The sequence below is a fragment of the Mobula hypostoma genome, chromosome 2 (genome assembly GCF_963921235.1).
Source record: "Mobula hypostoma chromosome 2, sMobHyp1.1, whole genome shotgun sequence".
In the NCBI taxonomy this organism is placed as follows: Eukaryota; Metazoa; Chordata; class Chondrichthyes; order Myliobatiformes; family Myliobatidae; genus Mobula; species Mobula hypostoma.
This window is the reverse complement of record NC_086098.1, coordinates 81,859,315-81,881,830: the sequence shown is the minus strand read 5'-3', so window position 1 is coordinate 81,881,830 and position 22,516 is coordinate 81,859,315. Positions and strand designations below refer to the sequence as shown.

At 43.0% G+C, this 22,516-nt stretch overlaps 1 protein-coding gene across 3 annotated transcripts in view; it reads left to right on the top strand.

Annotated features, from left to right (window-relative positions):
- Positions 1 to 22,516, top strand: part of fbxo16 (F-box protein 16) — a 62,123-nt gene extending 39,607 nt beyond the window's left edge. For all 3 annotated transcript variants that reach the window (XM_063071597.1, XM_063071589.1, XM_063071579.1), the window contains 2 exons: positions 18,610 to 18,835; positions 22,312 to 22,516. In XM_063071597.1, the coding sequence (XP_062927667.1) occupies positions 18,610 to 18,835; positions 22,312 to 22,379 (294 nt within the window). In that variant the 3' untranslated portion in view covers positions 22,380 to 22,516. The remainder of the gene's footprint in view (positions 1 to 18,609; positions 18,836 to 22,311) is intronic.

Below are 22,516 nucleotides of genomic sequence, written 5' to 3'. Positions count from 1 at the left end.
ATAGATTCAAACATTCATTAATTGATAAAAAGAAAAATCAAAAAGAGCATTTCTGACATTAAGATAGTAAACTATTTGAGGATTAAATTTCCCTCTCAGGTTTTTTTAATATCCTCTGAATCTTTTGCTGTCACAGACCAGATAACTCATGAATTTTTCTGGAGAGAAGTAGAATTTAAAACGGAAGGAGGTGTTTGTGCAATTGACACATAGAAACACAGAAAACCTACAGCACAATACAGGCCCTTTGGCCCACAATGCTGTGCCGAACATGTACTTACTTTAGAAATTACCATGGTTACCCATAGCCCTCTATTTTTCTAAGCTCCATGTACCTATCCAGGAATCTCTTAAAAGACCCTATCATATCCGCCTCTACCACCATCACCGGCAGCTCCTTCCACACACTCACCACTCTGCGTAAAAAAACTTACCCGTGACATGTCCTCTGTACCTACTTCCAAGCACCTTAAAACTGTGCCCTCTTGCGCTGGCCACTTCAGCCCTGGGGAAAAGCCTCTTGACTATCCACACCATCAATACCTCTCATCATCTTATACACCTCTATCAGGTCACCTCTCATCCTCCGCCGCTCCAAAGAGAAAAAGCCGCATTCACTCAACCTATTCTCATAGGGCATGCTCCCCCATCCAGGCAACATCCTTGTAGATCTCCTCTGCACCCTTTCTATAGTTTTGACATCCTTCCTGTAGTGAGGTGACTAGAATCGAGCACAGTACTCCAAGTGGGGTCTGATCAAGGTCCTATATAGCTGTAACATTACCTCTCGGCTCTTAACTTCAATCCCACGATTGATGAAAGCCAATGCACCGTATGCCTTCTTAACCACACAGTCAACCTGCACAGCAGCTTTGAGTGTTCTATGGACTCGAACCCCAAGATCCCTCTGATCCTTGATACTGCCAAGAGTTTACCATTAATACTATATTCTGTCATTATATTTGACCCCCCAAAATGAACCACTTCACACTTAGCTGAGTTGAACTCCATCTGCCACTTCTCAGCCCAGTTTTGCATCCTATCAATGTACCACTGTAATCTCTGACAGCCCTCCATACTATCCACAACACTCCCAACCTTTGTGTCATCAGCAAACTTACTAACCCATCCCTCCACTTGGTCATCCAGGTCATTTATAAAAATCACGAAGAGAAGGGGTCCCAGAGCAGATCCCAGAGGCACACCACTGGTGAACAACCTCCGTGCAGTATATGACCCATCTACAACCACTCTTTGCCTTCTCTGGGTGTCTTGGGAACACTAACTAAGAACACCAGAGTGACTTTGAGTTTTGTTTTAAGTGCTTATTTGGGACTCTACCTCCATTTCAGCTAGGGTGATCCTGTAATTTAATTCGGCCCTTTTAGTTAGCCTTTCTTCAGATCTCGCTCAATGGAGATGCCATCCATGTTGCCAGATTCTGTTGTGGAAACACTAACTAAGAACACCATACCTTCCCTTCTCCCAGGGAGGTCTCTGGCAACTGCCCCCATTTCAGCTAGGGCAGTCCCTTAAGCTAGGGAAGTCCCCTATTTAACTTGGCCCTCTTAGTTAGCTTTTCTTCGGATCTCGCATATTGGAGATCCCATCCTCGTCGGCCACATTCTGTCGTGGAAACACTAACTAAGAACACCAGAGTGACTTCGAGTTCATTTTAAGAGTCTATTAACATTTAATCCGGACCCTACCCCCATTTTAGCTAGGGCAGTCCCTTAATTTAACTCGGCCCTCTTGAGTTAGCCTTTCTTCGGATCTTGCTCAATAGAGATAGAAACATAGAAAACATACAGCACAATACAAGCCCTTTAGCCCACAAAGCTGTGCTGAACATGTCCCTACCTTAGAACTACCTAGGCTTTACCCATAGTCCTCTATTTTTCTAAGCTCCATGTAGCCATCCAGGAGTCTCTTAAAAGACCCTATCGTTTCCACCTCCACCACCACTGCTGCCGACAGCCTATTCCATGCACTCACCACTCTCTGAGTAAAAAAACTGACCCCTGACATCTCATCTGTACCTGCTTCCAAGCACCTTAAAACTATGCCCTCTCATGCTAGCCACTTCAGCCCTGGGAAAAAGCCTCTGACTATCCACACGATCAATGCCTCTCATAATCTTATACACCTCTATGAGGTCACCTCTCATCCTCTGTCGCTCCAAGGGGAAAAGGCCGAATTAACTCAACCTATTCTTATAAGGCATGCTCCCCAATCCAGGCAACATCCTTGTAAATCTCCTCTGCACCCTTTCTATGGTTTCCACATCCTTCCTAAAGTAAGGCGATTGAGATCCCACCCTTGTTGCCAGATTCTGTCATGGAAACACTAACTAAGAACACCCAGCGTACCTTTGAGTTTCGTTTTAAGAGTTTATTAACATGATATCATGGAGAGTCTGCAGCAGTCTGCACCGTCACCAGAACTCTGAATTCTAGGTTATACTGAGCTCATATTTATACAGCAAGACAAACAACTTCACTTAGTTTGACATCAGTACATGATCAATCACTTAAAAGACATGTCAATTATTCTCTCAGTGGAAGTCTAACAGTCCTCTTCATTCCCTGTTATCTGGGCTCATAATTTACCCCCGGACATATCCTCCCTCCTGGTTCCAGGTGCCCAGTATCTTACTAATTGGAGTTCCTGGTACTGTGCTTATCATCCAAAGTTATTCTCGACACACATCAGCAGTCTTATGCCCAGCTGTTCCAGAATGGTCAGGTGTCCCATCAAACAGTAGTTTTAACCATTTCTACCACAATGGGCAAGCCAATTCTGGATCCACAAAGCAAGGTCCCCTTGGATCCCATGCCTCCTTACTTTCTCAATAAGCCTTGCATGGGATACCTTACCAAATGCCTTGCTGAAATCCATACACACTACACCTACTGTTCTACCTTCATCGACATGTTTAGTCACATCCACAGAAAATTCATTCAGTCTCGTAAGGCATGACCTACCTTTGATAAAACCATGCTGACTGTTCCTAATCATATTAAGCCTCTCCAAACGTTCATAAATATTGCCTCTCAGGATCTTCTCCATCAACTTACCAACCACTGAAGTAAGACTCACTGATCTAAAATTTCCTGGGCTACCTCTACTCCCTTTCTTGAATAAGGGAACAGCATCTGCAACCCTGCAATCCTCCAGAAGCTATCCTGTCCCCATTGATGATGCAAAGATCATCGCTAGAGGTCAGCAATCTCCTCCCTCACATCCTACAGTAGCCTGGGGTACATCTCGTCTGGTCCCGGAGACTTATCCAACTTGATGCTTTCCAAAAGCTCCAACACATCTTTCGTAATTTCTATATGCTCAAGCTTTTCAATCCACTGTAAGTCATCCCTACAATTGCCAAGGTCCTTTTCCATAGTGGATACTGAATCAAAGTATTCATTAAGTACTTCTGCTATCTCCTCCAGTTCCTTACACACTTTTCCACTGTCACACTTGATTGGTCCTATTCTCTCATGTCTTATCCTCTTGGTCTTCACATACTTGTAAAATGCCTTGGGGTTTTCTTTAATCCTGCTCACCAAGGCCTTCTCATGGCCAGTTCGGGCTCTCACAATTTCATTCTTAAACTCCTTCCTGCTAGCCTTATAATCTTCTAGATCTCTATCATTACTTAGTTTTTTCGAACCTTTCGTAAGCTTTTCTTTTCTTCTTGACTAGATTTTCAACAGCCTTTGTACACCATGGTTTCTGTACCCTACCATCCTTTCCTTGTTCATTGGAATGTACCTATATTTGCATGGTACAAATATCCCCTGAACATTTGCCACATTTCTGCCGTACATTTCCCTGAGAACGTGTTCCCAATTTATGCTTCCAAGTTCCTGCCTGATAGCTTCATATTTCCCCTTACTCCAATTAAACATTTTCCTAACATGTCTGTTCCAATCCCTCTCCAATGCTATGGTAAAGGAGATAGAATTGTGATCACTATCTCCAGAATGCTCTCCCACTGAGAGACCTGATACCTGACCAGGTTCATTTCCCAATACCAGATCAAGTACAGCCTCTCCTCTTGTAAGCTTATCGACATATTGTGTCAGGAAACCTTCCTGAACACACCTAACAAACTCCACCCCATCTAAACCCCTTGCTAAAGGGAGATGTCAATCAATATTCAAATAACCTAAGAATATTTACAGGTAACAAATTAATGAACGCGGCAAATCACTGAAGTACATTGGGATATGTCACTAACCTTTGGCTTGGTAACATTCAGCTCCTTCACCATCTCAATGTAATGTCTTTTCCAGATTCTTTGTTCATAGGGAGTAGGTGAGAAGCTGATGTACCAACCTAGTCTCAGGCATTTGGGCATCCAGAGTTGATCCAACTCAGCAAGATTTTTCCAATGCCAGTTCACCTATGAGATAGCAGAAAGGGCATAGCTACAATCAAAGACATAAAGATTTGCTTTATTTGTCAATGTACATCAAACCGCCAAAACATACAGTAAAATGCGTCATTTGCATCAACAACCAACAAAAGTCCAAGGATGTCAGTACATGTTCGGCACAGCATTGTGGGCCGAAGGGCCCGTATTGTGCTGTAGGTTTTCTAGTTTATATGTGCTGGGGGAAGCCCACAAGTGATGCCATGCTTCTGATGGCAACGTAGCATGCTTTATATGATCAATGTGATCATAATATGCTCAGTGAGATCACTGGAACTATATAACTAATAAAAGTGTGTGATGTACTAAATAAGTATTTTGGATTGGTATTTACCAAGGAGAAGGACTTGGAAGTTACTTGCATATGCTATTATTTTAGGGCATGTTGATATGAAGGAGGGGGAGTTGGGACTCAAAGAACATGTATGTGGATAAGTTCCTGGGGCCTGATGGGATCTATCCCAGGACAGTAAGAGAAGGAAGACAGGAGAATGCTGGAGCCTTGATAGAGATCTTTGCATCCTTGTTAAACACAGATGAAGAGGAGAATAGACAATATTGTTCCTCTGTTTAAGAAAGCCAACAGTGACAAACCAGAGAGTAATAGCCAGTGAGCTTTACATCAGTGGTAGGGAAATTATTGGAGAAGATTCTAGAGACAGGATCAACTCTCATCTAGAAAACCATAGATTTGTTTGTTCCAGTACTACTTCAAAAAGACCAAAGTAAAGTAAGTTTATTATCAAAGTACGTATATGTCATCATATACAATCCTGAGATTCATTTTCTTGCAGGAATTTACAGTAAATACAAAGAATCATATTAGCATCAGTGAAAGACCATACAAAAGACAAACGACAAATGTGCAAAAATTAACAAACTGCAAATACAAAAGAAAAATGAACAAATAAGCAATAAAATATAGAGAAAATGAGAAAAAGAGTCCTTGAAAATGAGTCCACAGGTTGTGAGAACGGTTCAGTGTTAGGATGACTGATACTATATACTATACATATATACTATACTATACTATATACTATACATTCTGAAGGATAATTAGAGATGTGCAATAAATACTGGCCTTGGCAGCAACATCCAAATCTTGAAAATGAAAAATGAATTCTGCATAAGTGTTACCTGTGCACACCGGCAAAGGCTCCTTGGATCCAAGAAGGAGAAGATGTACAAAGACAGCACTCTGGGAAGGAAACAGGTGAAGTCCAATGCTTCCATTGGAACTCTACTGCGCAAATATTGTTCACAAAACTTCAACTGAGAGACAGAGCATCTTTCAAACAGGTCAAGAAGAACCTTGCGACGCTGTGTGTTGGTCCACTTATCAAACTGAATGAAGATGTGAGGGAATATAAAAAAAAACTCAACATCAAATAGTAATATTAGATGGCGTACAAACTGTTGTGATTGATGATACAATAAAACCAATAAGTTACACACAAAATGCTTGAGTGACTTAGCAAGTCAGGCAGCATCTATGGAGGGGAATAAACACTTGATATTTTGGGCTGAGACCTTTCATTAAGGCTAGGATTAAACCAACAAGCTGTCACTTTTCACCTCCATTTTTGTTACTTCTCTTCCTTTTTTTATTTTAAACCTCTCTCTTTCCTGTATATCAATATCTCAGAGGATCTAATCTGGACCCATCATTTTGATGCAATCATGATGAGGGAATGCCGATGGCTATACTTCATTAAGAGTTTTTGAGATTTGGTATGTCACCAAAGACTCAAGCAAATTTCCAAATGTACTGTGGACAACAGTCTGACTGGTTGCATCACCATCTGGTATGTAGGCACCAATACACAGAAGGTTGTAGTCTTAGCCAGCTTCATCATGAGCACAAGCCACCATGAGGTATCAGGAGGATAATTTTAAGAACCACCATCAGGAAGGAGGTATATGATCCTGAAGAACCACGCTCAATGTTTTAGGAACAGCTTCTTCCTCTCTACCATCAGATTTCTGATTGATCCATTAACCCAGGAACACTACCTCAGTATTCCTCTTCTGCACTTTTTTTTTGGTTGTAGCTTGTGGTAATTTGTTATGCCTGCACTGTACTGCTGCCACAAACAATTTCATGATTAATGTCAGCAATAGTAAACCTAATTCTGATTCTGATATTTGTTCTTTCATTTTCTCATTCCTCCCTCACCTTCTCTTCATTTAAAATCTTGATTTCTGCTTCCTTCCATCCCCTTTATTCACTACCTCACCCTCTTTTCCCTCTCCCCTCCCCTCCAGACTTTAACATTCCCGTCAAACCCACCACTTACTTCTTCTCACTGCCTATCACCTCCCCTGGGTCCCCTACTCTTTCCCTTTCTCCTATGGTCACTTTCCTCTCCTATCAGATTCTTTCCTCTTTAGCACTTTAACCTTTCCCACTCACCTGGCTTCTCCAATCTGTCCTGACAGAGCCCTGCCATAGGAAAGGCAGATGAGCTCAGGACATGGATCAACACCTGGAATTATGATATCATAGCTATTACTGAGACTTGAATGCAGGACGGGAAGGACTGGCAGCTCAATATTCCGGGGTTCTATTGTTTTAGACGTGACAGAGCGGGATAGATTAAAGGAGGAGGGGTGGTGTTGCTTGTCAGGGGAAATATCACGGCAGTGCTCCATCAGGACAGACTGGACAACTCATCTACTGAGGCATTATGGGTGGAACTGAGAAATAAAAAAGGTATGACCACATTAATGGGGCTACATTATAGTCCTAGGAATTTAGAGGAACAAATCTGTAAAGAGATTGCAGACTGTTGCAAGAAATATAAGGTTGTTTTAGTAGGTGATTTAAACTTTCCACATATTGACTGGGAATCCCGTACTGTAAAAGGACTAGATGGGATAGAGTTTGTCAAACCTGTTCAGGGAAATTTCCTTCATCAGTATGTAGAAGTCCCAGCTGGAGAGCATGTGATACTGGATCTGCTATTAGAGAATGAGACAGGGCGGGTGACAAAAGTTTGTGTATAGGAACACTTTGCATCTAATGACTTCAATGCCATTAGTTTCAAAGTATATATGTAAAAGGATAGGTCTGGTCCACTGGTTGAGATTCTAAATTGGAGAAAGCTAATTTAGAAATGATCTGGCAAGTATGGATTGGGACAGGCTGTTTTCTGGCAAGATGCACTTCATAAGTAGGAGGCCTTCAAAAGTGAAATTTTAAGAGTACAAAGCTTGAATGTGTCTGGATCAGCAAATGTGTGAATGAAGCCAAGATTGGGGGTGTAGTAGACAGCAAGGAAGGCTATTAGGGCTTGCAGACGGATCTGCATCAGTTTGAAAAATGGGCTGAAAAATGGCACAAGGAATTTAATGCAGACAAGTGCGAGGTTTTGCACTTTGGTAGGATCAACCAGGGTAGGTCTTACAAAATGAACGGTAGGACACTAAGGAGTGTGGTAGGACAAAGAGATCTGGCAATATAGGTTCATAATTCATTGAAAGTGACATCAGATGCAGATAGGGTCGTAAAGAAAGCTATCGGCACATTGGCCTTCATAAATCAATGCATTGAGTACAAGAGATGAGATGTTATGTTGAAGTTGTATGAAGACATTGGTGAGGCCTAATTTGGAGCATTGTGTGCAGTTTTGGTCAACTCCTACAGGAAAGATGTAAACAAAGTTGAAAGAGCACAGAGAAAATTTACAAGGATGTTGTCGGGTCTGAAGGACCTGCATTATAAGGAAAGATTGAGTAGTTTAATACTGTATCCCTTAGAATATGGAAGATTGAGAGGAGATTTGATTAAGGTACACAAAATTATGAGGGATATAGATATGGTAAATGCAAGCAAGCTTTTTCCACTGGGATTGGGACCACACACAAAGGTCATAGGTTAAGGGTGAAAGGTGAAACGTTCAAGGGGAACATGAGGGGAAACTTCTTCACTCATAGGGTCGTGCTTGCCAAGGCCTTCTCATGGCCCCTTCTGGCTCTCCTAATTTCATTCTTAAGCTCCTTCCTGCTAGCCTTATAATCTTCTAGATCTCTGTCTTTATCTAGTTTTTTGAATCTTTCGTAAGTTTTTCGTTTCTTCTTGACTAGATTTTCAACAGCCTTTGTACACCACGGTTCCTGTACCCTACCATCCTTTCCCTGTCTCATTGGAACGTAACTACCCAGAACCCCATGCAAATATCCCCTGAACATTTGCCACATTTCTTCCATATATTTCCTTGAGAATGTGTGTTCCCAATTTATGCTTCCAAGTTCCTACCTGATAGCTTCATATTTCCCCTTACTCCAATTAAACGTTTTCTTAACATGTCTGTTCCTATCCCTCTCCAATGCTATGGTAAAGGAGATAGAATTGTGATTACTATCTCCAAAATGCTCTCCCGCTGAGAGATCTGACTCCTGACCAGGTTCATTTCCCAATACCAGATCAAGTATAGCCTCTTCTCTTGTTGGCTTGTCTACATATTGTGTCAGGAAACCTTCCTCAACACACCTAACAAACTCCACCCCATCTAAACTCCTTGCTCTATGGAGATGCCAATCAATATTTGGGAAATTAATATCTCCCACCACAACAACCCTGTTATTATTACACCTTTCCAGTATCTGTCTCCCTATCTACTCCCCGATATCCCTGTTACTATTGAGCGGTCTATAAAAAACACCCAGTAGAGTTATTGACCCCCTCCTGTTTCTAACTTCCACCCACAGAGACTCAGTAGACAATCCATCCATGACTTCCCCCCTTTCTGCAACTGTGACACTATCTCTGATCAGCAGTGCCATGCCCCCACCTCTTTTGACTCCCCCTGTCCTTTATGAAACATCTAAAGCCTGGCACTCTAAGTAACCATTCCTGCCCCTGAGCCATCCAAGTCTCTGTAATGGCCACAACATCATAGCTCCAAGTACTGACCCACACTCTAAGCTCATCCGCTTTGTTCATGATGCTCTTGCATTAAAATAGACACCTCAAACCATTGTTCTGAGCACATCCCTTCTCTATCACCTGCCTATCATCCCTCTCGCACTGTCTCCAAGCTTTCTCTATTTGTGAGCAAACCTCCCCTTCCTCCGTCTCTTCAGTTCAGTTCCCACCCCCCAGCAATTCTAGTTTAAACTCTCCCAAGGGACGTGATGTTGAGGCTCTATAAGGCACTCGTGAGACCACATTTGGAGTATTGTGTGCAGGTTTGGGCTCCTTATTTTAGATAGGATATACTGACATTCGAGAGGGTTCGGAGAAGATTCATGAGAATGATTCAGAAATGAAAGGGTTACCGTATGAGGAACATCTGGCAGCTCTTGGGCTGTATTCCCTGGAGTTCAGGAGATTGAGGGGGGATCTCATAGAAACATTCAGTATGTTAAAGGGCCTAAACAGATTAGATATGGCAAAGTTATTTCCCATGGTAGGGGATTCTCGGACAAGAGAGTATGACTTCAGGATTGAAGGGCATCCTTTTAAGAACTGAGATGCGGAGAAATTACTTTAGTTAGAGGGTGGCAAATCTGTGGAATTTGTTGCCATGAGCGGCTGTGGAGGCCAGGCCATTGGGTGTATTTAAGGCAGAGATAGATCGGTTCTTGATTAGCCAGGGCATCAAAGGGTATGCGGTGAAAGCAGGAGAGTGGGGATGACTGGAAGAATTGGATCAGCCCATGATTGAATGGCAGAACAGACTTGATGGGCCAAATGGCCTACTTCTGCTCCTATATCTTATGATCAATAGCCTTAGTAAACCTCCCTGCCAGGATATTGGTCCCCCTCGGATTCAAGTGCAATCCGTCCTTTTTGTACAGGTCACGCCTGCCCCAATGATCCAGAAATCTGAATCCCTGCCCTCTGCTCCAATCCCTCAGCCTCACATTTATCCTCCACCTCACTCTATTCCTATATGCACTGTCGCATCGCACAGGCAGTTATCCCAAGATTACTACCTTTGAGGTCCTGCTTCTCAACTTCCTTCCTAACTCCTTTAGTCTGTTTTCAGGACCTCCTCCCTTTTCCTACCTATGTCATTGGTACTAATATATACCACGACCTCTGGCTGTTCACCTTCCCACTTCAGAATATCATGGATGTGATCAGAAACATCCTGGACCCTCGCACCTGGGAGGTAAACTACTATCCGTGTTTCTTTCCTGCGTCCACAGAATCGCCTGTCTGACACCCTAACTATAGAGTCCCCTATTACTGCTGCCTTCTTCCTTTCCCTACCCTTCTGAGAGACAAGGCCAAACTCTGTGCCAGAGATGCAGCCACTGTTACTTCCCCCAGGGAGGCCATCCACCCCAATGGTACTCAAACAGGAGTACTTATTGTTAAGGGGGACAGCCACTGGGTACTCTCAAGTATCTGACTCTTGCCCTTCCCTCACCTGACTGTTACCCACTTATCTGTCTCCCAAGGCCCTGGTGTGACTACTTGCCTATAGCTCCTATTTATCACCTCCTCACTTTCCCTGACCAGATGAAGGTCATCGAGCTGCATCTCCAGTTCCCTAACTCAGTCCCTAAGGAGCTGCAGCTTGATGCACCTGCCACAGATGTGGCCATCCGGGAGGCTGGGAGTCTCCCGGACATCCCACATCTGACACCCAGTACAGAACACCGGCCTCACAGACATACTTCCTGTTTCTATTCTACACAAGTAATGTACATTGCCTCGACCCTTTATCGCCAAACCCTATTGAGCCAAAGCCCTCCTACTCTGTCTACCTCCACTCCATCGCTGTACAGCCAGATAATATGACAAATGTCTGACACTTCAGTAATAGTATTACTTACATGTAGGTATCAATTTCAAATGTCAAAAGTAACAAAACTGCAATTTAAAAGTTATGTTTTCTAGATTTAGCATGAGAAAATTTGGTGATGATACTGGAAATGTCTATTTCACACAGAAGTTCATGTTCAATGCTCATTAGAATGAGATTGTTCAATCCGTTTTGACCCATGGTACTCCTTAGTTAATTTTTAATCCTTTTCAGTTTTGAAAATGAGCATTCTCCACTGCAGTTGGTAATCATGAGTGACAAATAGATGTGCAAGGCATTTTCTACATTTGGAAAACATGACTCCAAAGAATTGTCAGCTATCAAATTGTACAACTGTAACTCTACAAGGTCTTATTTACGAGAATATGAGAAGCAAGATCAGTTTTCAACAATTCAGTAAACGCACAAATACTTCATTAAGACTTTCTTCCAGATCTTCTGGATATGATTTACAGAAATAAGATTTGATGACCTCTTTACGATCTCTTCAGGTGTAAACAACTGTAACTGAGGAAGGAATCCAAAAACACCATTCACCTTTAGATAAGCTTTCTGCCTTTTTGACAGGGCAGAAAGCAAGCTGTCAATAATGGCAAGAAATGTTCGGCTTTTAAACTTCTGAGAAGGCATTTGAGATTCAACAAGTGGATCAAGAGTGCTGGAAGCACTGAAATCATCATACGTGTGATTTTGCTTGTGTTTTCTTCGAGTTTGCTGTTGATAATCTTCGCACTTAGTCAGATCCTTGGCTTTTTGCTCAATGTCTGAAAAAGTAGACTGCATAGCTTGAATACATCCATGCAAGGATTCATAGAGTGCACAAGCTGTGTTCAAGTCTTGGCCAGAAGATTGCAAAGAAGCACTGGTCATTTGAAAACGCTGTAATGCTTGATCCCACAATATGACCATTATTCCTGTTTCCAACTTCATCATAGTTGAAAGTAGTCCACGAGCCTGTTGTCGACAGTCTGCCTTCTGATCATTGTTATTTGAAATATCATCCAAGACTTGTTTTATTGCAGAAAAGCTGTGTAAAAGTGCTTTTGTTGCATCTGCATGAGCTGACCACCTGGTATCTGACATTCTTTTCACAATGGACAAATGAGCACCACCATCAGATAATGCAGCAGAAAGGAGATCCCACCGATACGTAGAAGCAGAGAATAATGTGTATAGGCTTTCTACAAATTGAAAGCAAATTAATGCTTCTTGACAACATTCAACAGCACATTTTCCAACCAAATTTAGTGAATGTGCAAAGCATGGAATGTAATCCACAAAGTCATTCAGCTCTTTAATTCGTGCTTGTAAGCCACTATACTTGCCACTCATGTTGCTGGCATTGTCATAACTTTGACCACAGCAGTCTTTTATAGCAATGTCATTTTCCTTTAAAAAGTCAAGTAAACTTTGAGCAAGCTGTTCAGCACTATGACCTTCCATATCCAAAAACTTAACAAATCTTTCAACTGGTCCAGACAGCAAAATGTAGTGCACAGTCAAAGTCAGCTGGTCCACATTAGATAAATCCAATGAAACAGAGTAATACTTGTATTTCTTCACTTCACTGATAATGTGATCCAGTATGCTGGATCCAATCAGATTGATGAATTCCTCACATTTTCTTTTAGATAGGTATGATTTATGTCCCCTTCCTTGGTTTGCATGAGCATTTATACCACGACACAGCAAGGAAGCAACAGACGCCTGCACACACATACTGTACCATGCAGCATGCAGCTCCCCCGACTTGAAAACAACAGCGTTGCCAGATCATCGTTGTTGTGGTGTGGATGAAATCACAGAGAGTTGCGTTACCAGTAGGCACAAGGCAGCTTCTTTATTTGACAAAATAAGATTACAACAGGCAGAGATCCCTGGCAGAACAGGTCTAACTGCCTTGTGATTGAGACTCGATATTTATTTGCTAAACACAAAGGACAGTTCATAGTTACAAATATAGACAATTCTTTGAAGCTTTCACATCTTTTGATTAAATTCAATCTACTGGCGCCAGTATGCCTAAGCTGGCGTTCATGGCCTTCAGGAATGCAAGTTAAAATCCATAATACATTATTTGGTATGTTACGTGCTAACATAGAGGACAATTCATATTCAAAAAGCATAGATATGGTGTCTTCGCAACTATCTGTAAACTTAGCATTCTTGTCTCAGAGGCGCCAGAGATGCATTGTTACAAATGAAACTGGGTTCACAGATTTTAGGAAATGCATTGTTATGAACTCAATTCACAGTACTTTGTCAAAGAACAGAAGACTGATGGCTGAAGTCATTTATTTAAGTTTAAATGAATCGTCTACCCAAAACTCATTCTAACAGTCATGAGAATATGGTGAGATGCTGAACCAGACTGCAGCTTGCAAGCATTTAGTGTGGGCAGGACCCTCGAAAATCCAGGGCCCGTAGCATATGCTACTTTTGCTCTTAGGTTAATTTGGCCCTGCCATCACCGGCAGCCCAATCCACGCACTCACCACTCTCTGCGTAAAAAAAAAACTTACCCCTGACATCTCCTCTGTACCTGCTTCCAAGCACCTTAAAACTGTGCCCTCTCGTGCTAGCCATTTCAGCTCTGGGAAAAAGCCTCTGATTATCTACACGATCAATGCCTCTCATCATCTTATACACCTCTATCAGGTCACCTCTTATCCTCCATCTCTCCAAGTAGATAAGGCCGAGTTCATTCAACTTATTCTCATAAGGCATGCTCCCCAATCCAGGCAATGGATTTCTGTATTACCTTTAATAATCATGAACATACCAAATCCTTTTGTAAGCCTTGAAGTATAATTGCAATTGTACTGTTAAGAAGTGTGAGTTAGTACCTGAACAACAAGATCTCACGGCAGTGGACCAATGACCACAGAGACTGTTTTAATGATGTTGATTAATAATTGATTAGTGGATTTACTGGGAAAACTCATCCTCTCCCCCTTCAAAATATTAAAAAAAATTACCATGGGAACATTTACAGTATGTTTAACTGTGCATAAATATTCCAACTCTATTGTTTCATCGCCAACACAGAATACCTGTATCTCCCTTCTCGTAGCCACATCATGTGCCTAGTGAATCTGCTCTCTGGAGCTGCATTATCTCCGTGGACCTTGCCTAATGGCAGTCTCATTGTCAGGCCTGCACAGACTGAACCTCCCAGCTACAGAAGTCACCTGCCACTTGTTTCCAACTCATCACCTGTAGTCTATTTAAACCCATCTCTCATTCACAGTCCATTGTTCACCCATAGAACCAGCCAGCCTCAACCAGTTGCTCATAGCAACTTGTTATATTGTTATATTAAGTATCTGTTCTCTCTTGTTTTTGTGCCACCTCGTGGCTTGTTATTTTGAAGTTTATTAGTAAAATATCATATATTGCTATCTCGTCTCCCCTGCTCTGGGTCAAGCCTCCTCTACATCTCCTGACAAGATGAGTGACCCAGCAGAGTGTGCTCACCTAAAAGAAGTCACTCTTCAACAGGAGCACATGGTCCTGAAGCAGCAGGAAACCATTGACCATCTACTCACCACTCACAACCAATTCTCCGTCTCAATCCAGCAACCCTGTGAAAGTCAATTTCCTCTCTTTGATCCCTGGATTGCAGTGTCCAAATGCTTTGGCGGATCTCCAACCCGACACCACAACTTCTTGTCCCAGTGTATCTCATAGTTCGAGCTCCAGCCATTTATGGACTAAGCCAAAATTGCCTTGATCTCTCTCCTAACTGGATGAATTCTGACATGGGTTACTACTAGCTGGGACAATAAGACTACCATTTGCAATAAAATATGGGGAATTCACCACTGAGATGTGCAGGGTTTTCAACCATTCTGAAGTGGGATGGTGGGAGGAGGGGGGGAACGGCTGATCAGGTACTTTGCCCGCATCAGGTGTCACACTTGGTGCTGGACAACACAGTGGAATTCAAGACCCTTGTGATGAAATGTGGCTGGAATGTGGAAGTGCTGCTGGCACATTACTATCACGGCCTCAGAGTATTTGAAAGACTAGCTGTGTACCTGGGAGATGCCCACTGACCTCTGGTCCTCCAAATTAACAAGCATCTTTTGGAACGACCCTCCAGATCATCAGCCAGAACCCCAGTCCTGTTCCTAGAACCATTTCAGGTTGCTGGACTCTCATCATCAATGCCTGCAGAACTCTTCCAGGTAGGGAGAGCTCCCTTTAGCTCCCAAGAGCTTAAGCATCATTGGAGAAACAACTTGTGCGCTTGCATGTAACAAATACTGTACCCACTGTGTCCAGGAAAATGACACCACCAGGTAAAGGCAAGAGGCCTTCTATCCAATAAGCTCCCCCAGCCTCTCGTTCCAGCACCATAGCCTGACTCATTTTCTCCATTGTGCTCCACGCCCGGACATCTCTACTCACAGGAGGGTCTAGTGGATTTCGGCGCAGCATGCAACCTTTTGGATCGGATTCTGTAAATGCAGCTTGGACTCCCAGCGGAGCTTATCTCTCACTCCTTCTGTACCATAGCCATTGATGGGCGTACCTTGGGGGTCTGGGATGGTCAGAGTGCACACCAAGCCTGTGCACATGAGCATCAGAGAGCACTGGGGGTCCATCCAATTCTTCAGTATCAACTCGCCTAACACTCCTCTTACTGCTGGCTTTCCACTCAAGACCCTCACTTTGCTTGGTCATCTGGTTCACTGCTGAGTTGGTGACCCACCTTCCAGGCCACCTGCCTGCAACTTCAGCTGATTTCACTCTGTAAATCTGTGGAGACAGAGGAAACTCTCGACCTCCCCAACTCCCACAGGAAATCCATGACTTAGCCATCGCCTTCAGTAAAAAGGAAACCACCACCCTGTCACCTCACAGACCACGCAAATGTGCGATTGACTTCCCCACGGTCAGTACCCCTCCCTGAGGTCGTCGTTTCTCTATCTCCACTACTGAGACCCAAGCCATGAATGACTACATCACTGGAGCACTACAGCATAGCTTCATTCGACCTTCCTTCCTAGTCCCTAGCTGGTGCAAGATTCTTCTTTTTCAAAAAGAAATATGGGGCTTTTCGTCCCTGCATCAACTATTGTGAACTCAACAAAATCACCATTAAGAACCGCTACCCTCTTCCCTTGATGGATAGCACATTTGAAACACTCTGTAGGCTCAGATCTTCACCAAACTGGATCTACAGAGTACATACAACCTGATCCACATCCACTAAGGAGATGAGTGAATGACGGCGTTCAGTGTGCCCAGTCGAATTCCTCCAACCAGCAGCCCTCTGGTCTCCTGCAGCTCCTGCTGGTCCATTGACACCTGTGGTTCCTCATCACCATGGATTTCATCACAGGTTCACCACCTTCCCATGGGGCCATGGTGATCATGACAGTGGTGGACTGGTTCCACAATGCCGCCCTTTCCTTGCTCTCCTCAAACTTCTGTCTGCCGCTGACTTGGTGGACCTAGTTCTCTAACATGTAGTTCGCCTCTACAGTTTCCCTCAGAACATAGTGTAAGATGGGGGCCCACGATTCGTCTCCCGCTTCTGGCAAGCCTTCTGCTCCCTCTGTGAGTTTGTCCTCTGGCTATCATCTGTAGACCAACAACCAATCAGAAGAGATAATCAGCAAGTGGAGACGTTTCTGTGATGTTTCACTGCCCCTAACCCTTCCACATAGAAGATGTATCTACTCTGGGCCAAACTGTTCTGCAATCTATGTATCTCCTCTGCCACGGGTATGTCACCCTTTGAAGTGCTTCATGACTACCAGCCACCATTATTACGCGCAGAGGAGCTAATGGTAGAGGTCCTGTTCACCAGGGCCCTGGTTCGCTGATGTCGGAATGCTGGAATGAGGGCACAGAGGCCACTCTAGCCACTAACTGTGCCTACAGCTGCCAGGCAGTTAGCCACTATTGGCGCTGAGGTAAACTGTTATGGCCTGGGGACCATGTCTGACTGCCCACCTGAGATCTGCACCTGCGTGCTGACTCCTGCAAGCTCTCACCCTGGTTCATTCGTCCCTTAAGATTACCCATTGTATCAACCCACTCACTTATCGTCTCCAGCTGCCACTATGCCTCAGGGTCACAGTAACCTTCCACATGTCCTGCCTCAAGCCCATTGTCCATGGATCACTCAATCCACCTCCAGAATCAAGGATGGTGGAAGGTGATCCAGTGTATACATTTGGTCGGTTGATGGATTGACTTCATTGTGGACGAGGTGTGCCGTACCTGGTTGACTGGGAAAGGTATGGCCCAGAGGAGAGGTCTTGGGTGCTGTGCAGTTTCATCTTGGATTCATCACTCACTGAGGAGTTCTGCTGGACACATCCAGATCATCTTGCGCCATCGGGTGCTGCCCGTAGTAAGGAGGGTCCTTGTTGCCTTGTCAGTTAAAGAAGGCACTGGTGAAGCTCAGCGACTACTTATTGGTGACAAACAAATCAAAGGAAACAACTAAATACTTTATTAATAACACTTTTCTGGTAATCAATCACTGCAAACACTAGCCTATAACTTCACTTTCTGAGTTGAGCTTCTGAACCATCTGTATGACCTGGCATCTTTGCGGTATGAACTAAAGTCTTGAAAGTACAGTATGGTTGTGGTACGGCAGACCAGGGAACGAGGAGTGAGCCAACATACGGCCATTGCTGGAGCGGACTTGGAAGCAATTCGATACGGCAGAACTGAAACGAAATAGAGTCAAGGAGAAGTGCAGGTGCATCTCCGAGAGTGAGGAATGACCCGAGGTTTGATCGATTTCAGCGCCAGGCCGAATCAAAGTGGTGGGGTCCAGGCCCCAGAGTGTATCGAAACGACAGAGTCTGGGTCCGAGAACGAGGAGTGACCTGGTGTTTGGATGAGTTAGTGCCAGGCCAAATTGAAAGGGTCAAGGTGTCGGGTCAGAGGAAAGGGATGGGCCGGTTCAACTTGCTGCTCCACAATGTTTACTTGGCTCTGTGCTGAACCGTGGCTGAGGCTTCATGTTTGTGATCAGACTCTCTTTCTTAAACTTCAGTTCTTAATGCTATTTGCTTAATTTTATTGTTTGCACAATTAGTTTTTTCTCTCTCAGCTCATTGGGTGTTTGACACTTTTTTTAATGGGTTCTTTTGGGTTTCTTTTTTTTTGGCTACCTGTAAGGAATTGAATCTCAAGGTTGTATAATATATACATACTTTGATAATAAATGTACTGTGAACTGCTTTCTCTTGTTTTGTGATCCCTTGTAGCATGTTATTTTACAGTTTATTAGTAAAATATCATTTACTGCTAAATCATCTCTGCTGTTCTGCTTTTGACTCAAGCCTCCTCTACATCTCCTAACACTCATTTTTTTGCATTTGCACTACTTATGATTGTTTCTTGTGCCTGATTTGTGTTCAGATGTGCCGGTCTCTTGACCTTAACTTAAGTCAAAAGTGCCAACTTCGTCCAGTCTGGGCAAGTCGTGATGCCATGGGAAGTTTTGTTTCCAAAGAAGAAGTCCGATCATTAACCCAAAGATCTGAGTGGAATGCTGGTATTCGACCAGCACCAGTTCGACCTGCAATCCCAGTAATGACTGAAAGGGGGCAGAAAGCTTCCTTGCGGACCCAGAAGAGCTCCCCCTGTGAGTATCAATGTCAATCATTTGTTCATTCATATTTTTAGTTCAGTCTGGCCAGCACTGAGAATGTTATCTATAAGCAATTTTTTAAGCAATAAGAGAGAAAGATCTTGTATGTCTGCTGCTCTAAAGTGTGCTGAGTACTTTATAGTCAATTAAGTAAAGTAACAAAGTTAGAATATGCATTACAGTAAGCATGTGCACAATAAGAAAATGACTAGAAAATATTTTGTTAATGATGCTGGTTGAGGGGTTGAAATCAGAGGCAGTGTCAATATGGGAATGTACACCCAAAAAAAATTAATGATCGAAAAGTGGTAGAACTTGCCCGCTGTTCTTCAAAGTAATGCCAAAGGGTCTTTTGAGTCCCTATAGCTATATCAGCCTGAGAAAGCTGATGTAGCCACATAGGCTATTAGGGATGAGACAGGACAGGTGACAGAAGTTTGTGTATAGGAACACTTTGCATCTGGTAATCATAATGCCATTAATTTCAAGGTAATTATAGAAAAGGATAGGTCTGGTCCTCAGGTTGAGATTCTAAATTGGAGAAAGGCCAATTTTGATTGTATCAGAAAGGGTCTGGCAAGTGTGGACTGGGACAGGTTGTTTTTCAGGCAAAGGTGTACTTGGTAAGTGGGAGGCCTTCAAAAGTGAAATTTTGAGAATACAAAGCTGGAATGTGCCTTTCAGAATAAAAGACAAGGATAACAGGTTTAGGAAACCTTTGTTTTCGTATGATATTGAGGCTCTGGTTAAGAAAACAATAGGAGATGCATGGAAGCTATAGGCAGATATGAACAAATGAGGTGCTTGAGTATAAGAAATGCAAGAGAACATTTAAGAAAGTAATTAGGAGGGCTAAAAGAAGGCAGGCAAGGTAAAGGAGTATCCTAAGGGTTTCTACAGGTATGTTAAGAACAAAAGAATAGCAAGGGACAAAGTTAGTCCTCTGGAAGGTCAGAATGGTAATCTATGTGTGGAGCCAAAAGAAATGGGGGAGATCTTAAGTAGACTTTTTTGCATCTGTGTTTAATTGGGAGACTATAGAAATGAGGCACTGCAGCAATGAGGTCATGGACCCTATACAGATGACAGAGGACAAGGTGTTTGCTGTCTTGAGGTAAATCAGGATGGATAAATCCCCAGGTCCTGACAAGGTGTTCCTTCAGACCCTGTGGGAGGCAAGTGCAGAAACTTCAGGGGCCCTAACAGATATTTAAATCATCCTTGGTGGCAGGTGAGGTACCGGAGGAGCGTAAGATAGCCGGTGTTGTTCTGCTGTTTAAGAAAGGCTCTAACAATAAACCAGGAAATTATAGGCCTGTGAGCCTGAGATCAGTAGTGGGAAAGTTATTGGAAAGAATTTCAAGAGAGTATTTGGATAGACAGGGATTGATAAGGGATAGTCAGCATGGCTTTGTGTGTGGTAGGTTATTTTTCAAGGATGTTACCAGAAAAGTTGATGAAGGAAAGGCAATGGATGTTATGTACATGGAATTCAGCAGGGTATTTGACTGGGTCTCACATGGAAGGTTGGTTAAGAATGTTCAGTCACTTGGCAATCAAGATAAGGTAGCAAATTGGATTGGACATTGGCTTTATGGGAAAAGCCAGAGAGTGGAAGTAGATGGTGACTCTCTGACTTGAGGTCTGTGACCAGCGGAGTAATGCAGGGATCAGTGCTAAATCCATTGTTGTTTGTTGTCCTTATCAATGATCTGGGTGATAATATAGTTAACTGGATCAGCAAATTTGCAGATGACACCAAGATTGAGAGTATAGTGGACAGCGAGGAAGACTATCAAAACTTGCAGCAGGATCTGGACCAGCTGGACAAATGATCTGAAAAATGGCAGATGAGATTTAATACAGACAACTTTGAGGTGCTGCACTTTGCGAGGACCCACCAGAGCAGGTCACACAGTGGGTGGTAGGGCACTGAGGACTGTGGTAGAACAAAGGGATCTGGGAATACAGGTCCATAATTCATTGAATGTGGTGTCACAAGTAGATAGGATCATAAAGAAAGCTTTTGTCACATTGACCTTCATAGATCAAAGTATTGAATACAAGAGTTTTGATGTAATATTGAACTTGTAGAAGAAAGACGTTGGTGAGGCCTAATTTGGATCATGCGTGGAATGCACTGCCTGAGTCAGTGTGGAGGCAGATACACTAGTGAAGTTTAAGAGACTGCAAGACAGGTATATGGAGGAATTTAAGGTGGGGGGTTATATGGGAGGCAGGGTTTAAGGGTCGGCACAACACTGTGGGCCAAAAGGCCTGTACTGTGCTGTACTATTCTATGTTCTATTATTGTGTGAAGTTGTGGTCACCTACCTACAGGAAAGATGTAAGTAAGACTGAAAAACTATAGAGAGTGTTTACAAGGATGTTGCCAAGACTGGAGGACCAGAGTTATAGGGAAAGATTGAGTAGGTTAGAACTTTATTCCCAAGAACATAGAAGATTGAGGGGAGATTTGATAGAGGTATACAAAATTATGAGGAATATAGACAGGGTAAATTCAAGCAGGTTTTCCACCGAGTGAGACTACAACTAGAGGTCATCAGTTAAGGATGAAAGGTGAAATGTTTAAGAGGAACATGAGGGGAAACTTCTCCGCTCAGAGGAAGTTGAGACTGTGGAATGTCTGCCAGTGCAAGTGATGGATGTGATTTCATTTTCAACATTTAACAAAAGTTTGGATAGGTTCCTGGATAGGAGGGGTATGGAGGGCTATGATCTGGGTAAAGGTCGATGGGCCTAGACAATTTGAGCAGTTCAGCATGGACTAGATTGGCTGAAGGGCCTGTTTCTGCCCTGAAGTTTTCTATGACTCTGTTTTAATTCCCATTGGAAAAAGGGGGATCCAGGATAGTGCAGGTAGCCTTCAATACCGCAGGTAGAGTAAATTACTGTATAGATTTAAGTCTCTAAAATGGGGCTCAAGCACATAACCCTCCTATGCCTGAGATGTTTCATGCATTCATCTATTTATTTGTTTGTTTATTTATTCATTCATTCATTTAGTTATTTATTTAGAAATACAGCACGATTAACAGGCCCTTTCAGCCCAGTGAGCCCATGCCATCTAATTATATGCATGTGACCAATTAACCTACGAACCCATTCATCTTGAGAATGTAAGGGGAAACCAGAGAAAACCTATTCAGTGACAGGGAGAACGTATAAACTCCTTACAGACAGTTGCGGAATTGAACATGGGTCACTGGCACTGTTACAGTATTAACTGTCCTTTATATGGCAGTTCAGTACATTGCAGGTTCTTAGTGTGCATATGGCAAAATAAAAATAGATTAGTGCTTTGTCAGCAGTATGGTAGAGTTATTCTCATGGAAAGGTGAATTCTCCTGTAATTGTTTGCTTAAGAGTTGAAAAGGAGAATAGCTCACCTCTGAAAAAAGCAGTATTCTGCTGTATTGCTGTATTCTCTGCTGCTGCCTCCTTTCCAGCCTGCCCGCTCTTTGAGAGCCAACCATGGCAAGTCCCTGAAACGGAGAGAAGCTGTGATGAACAATGAAAGGATGAAACCACCTGGAACACCCATTAAACTGGCCGAGCTGGCTAGCAAAGAGTAGCAACGAGTTGGTGAACTGGATTTGGACTGTAGTGAAAGAATCATTGGATTGCTATGTATATTATATCTAATAAACTGCA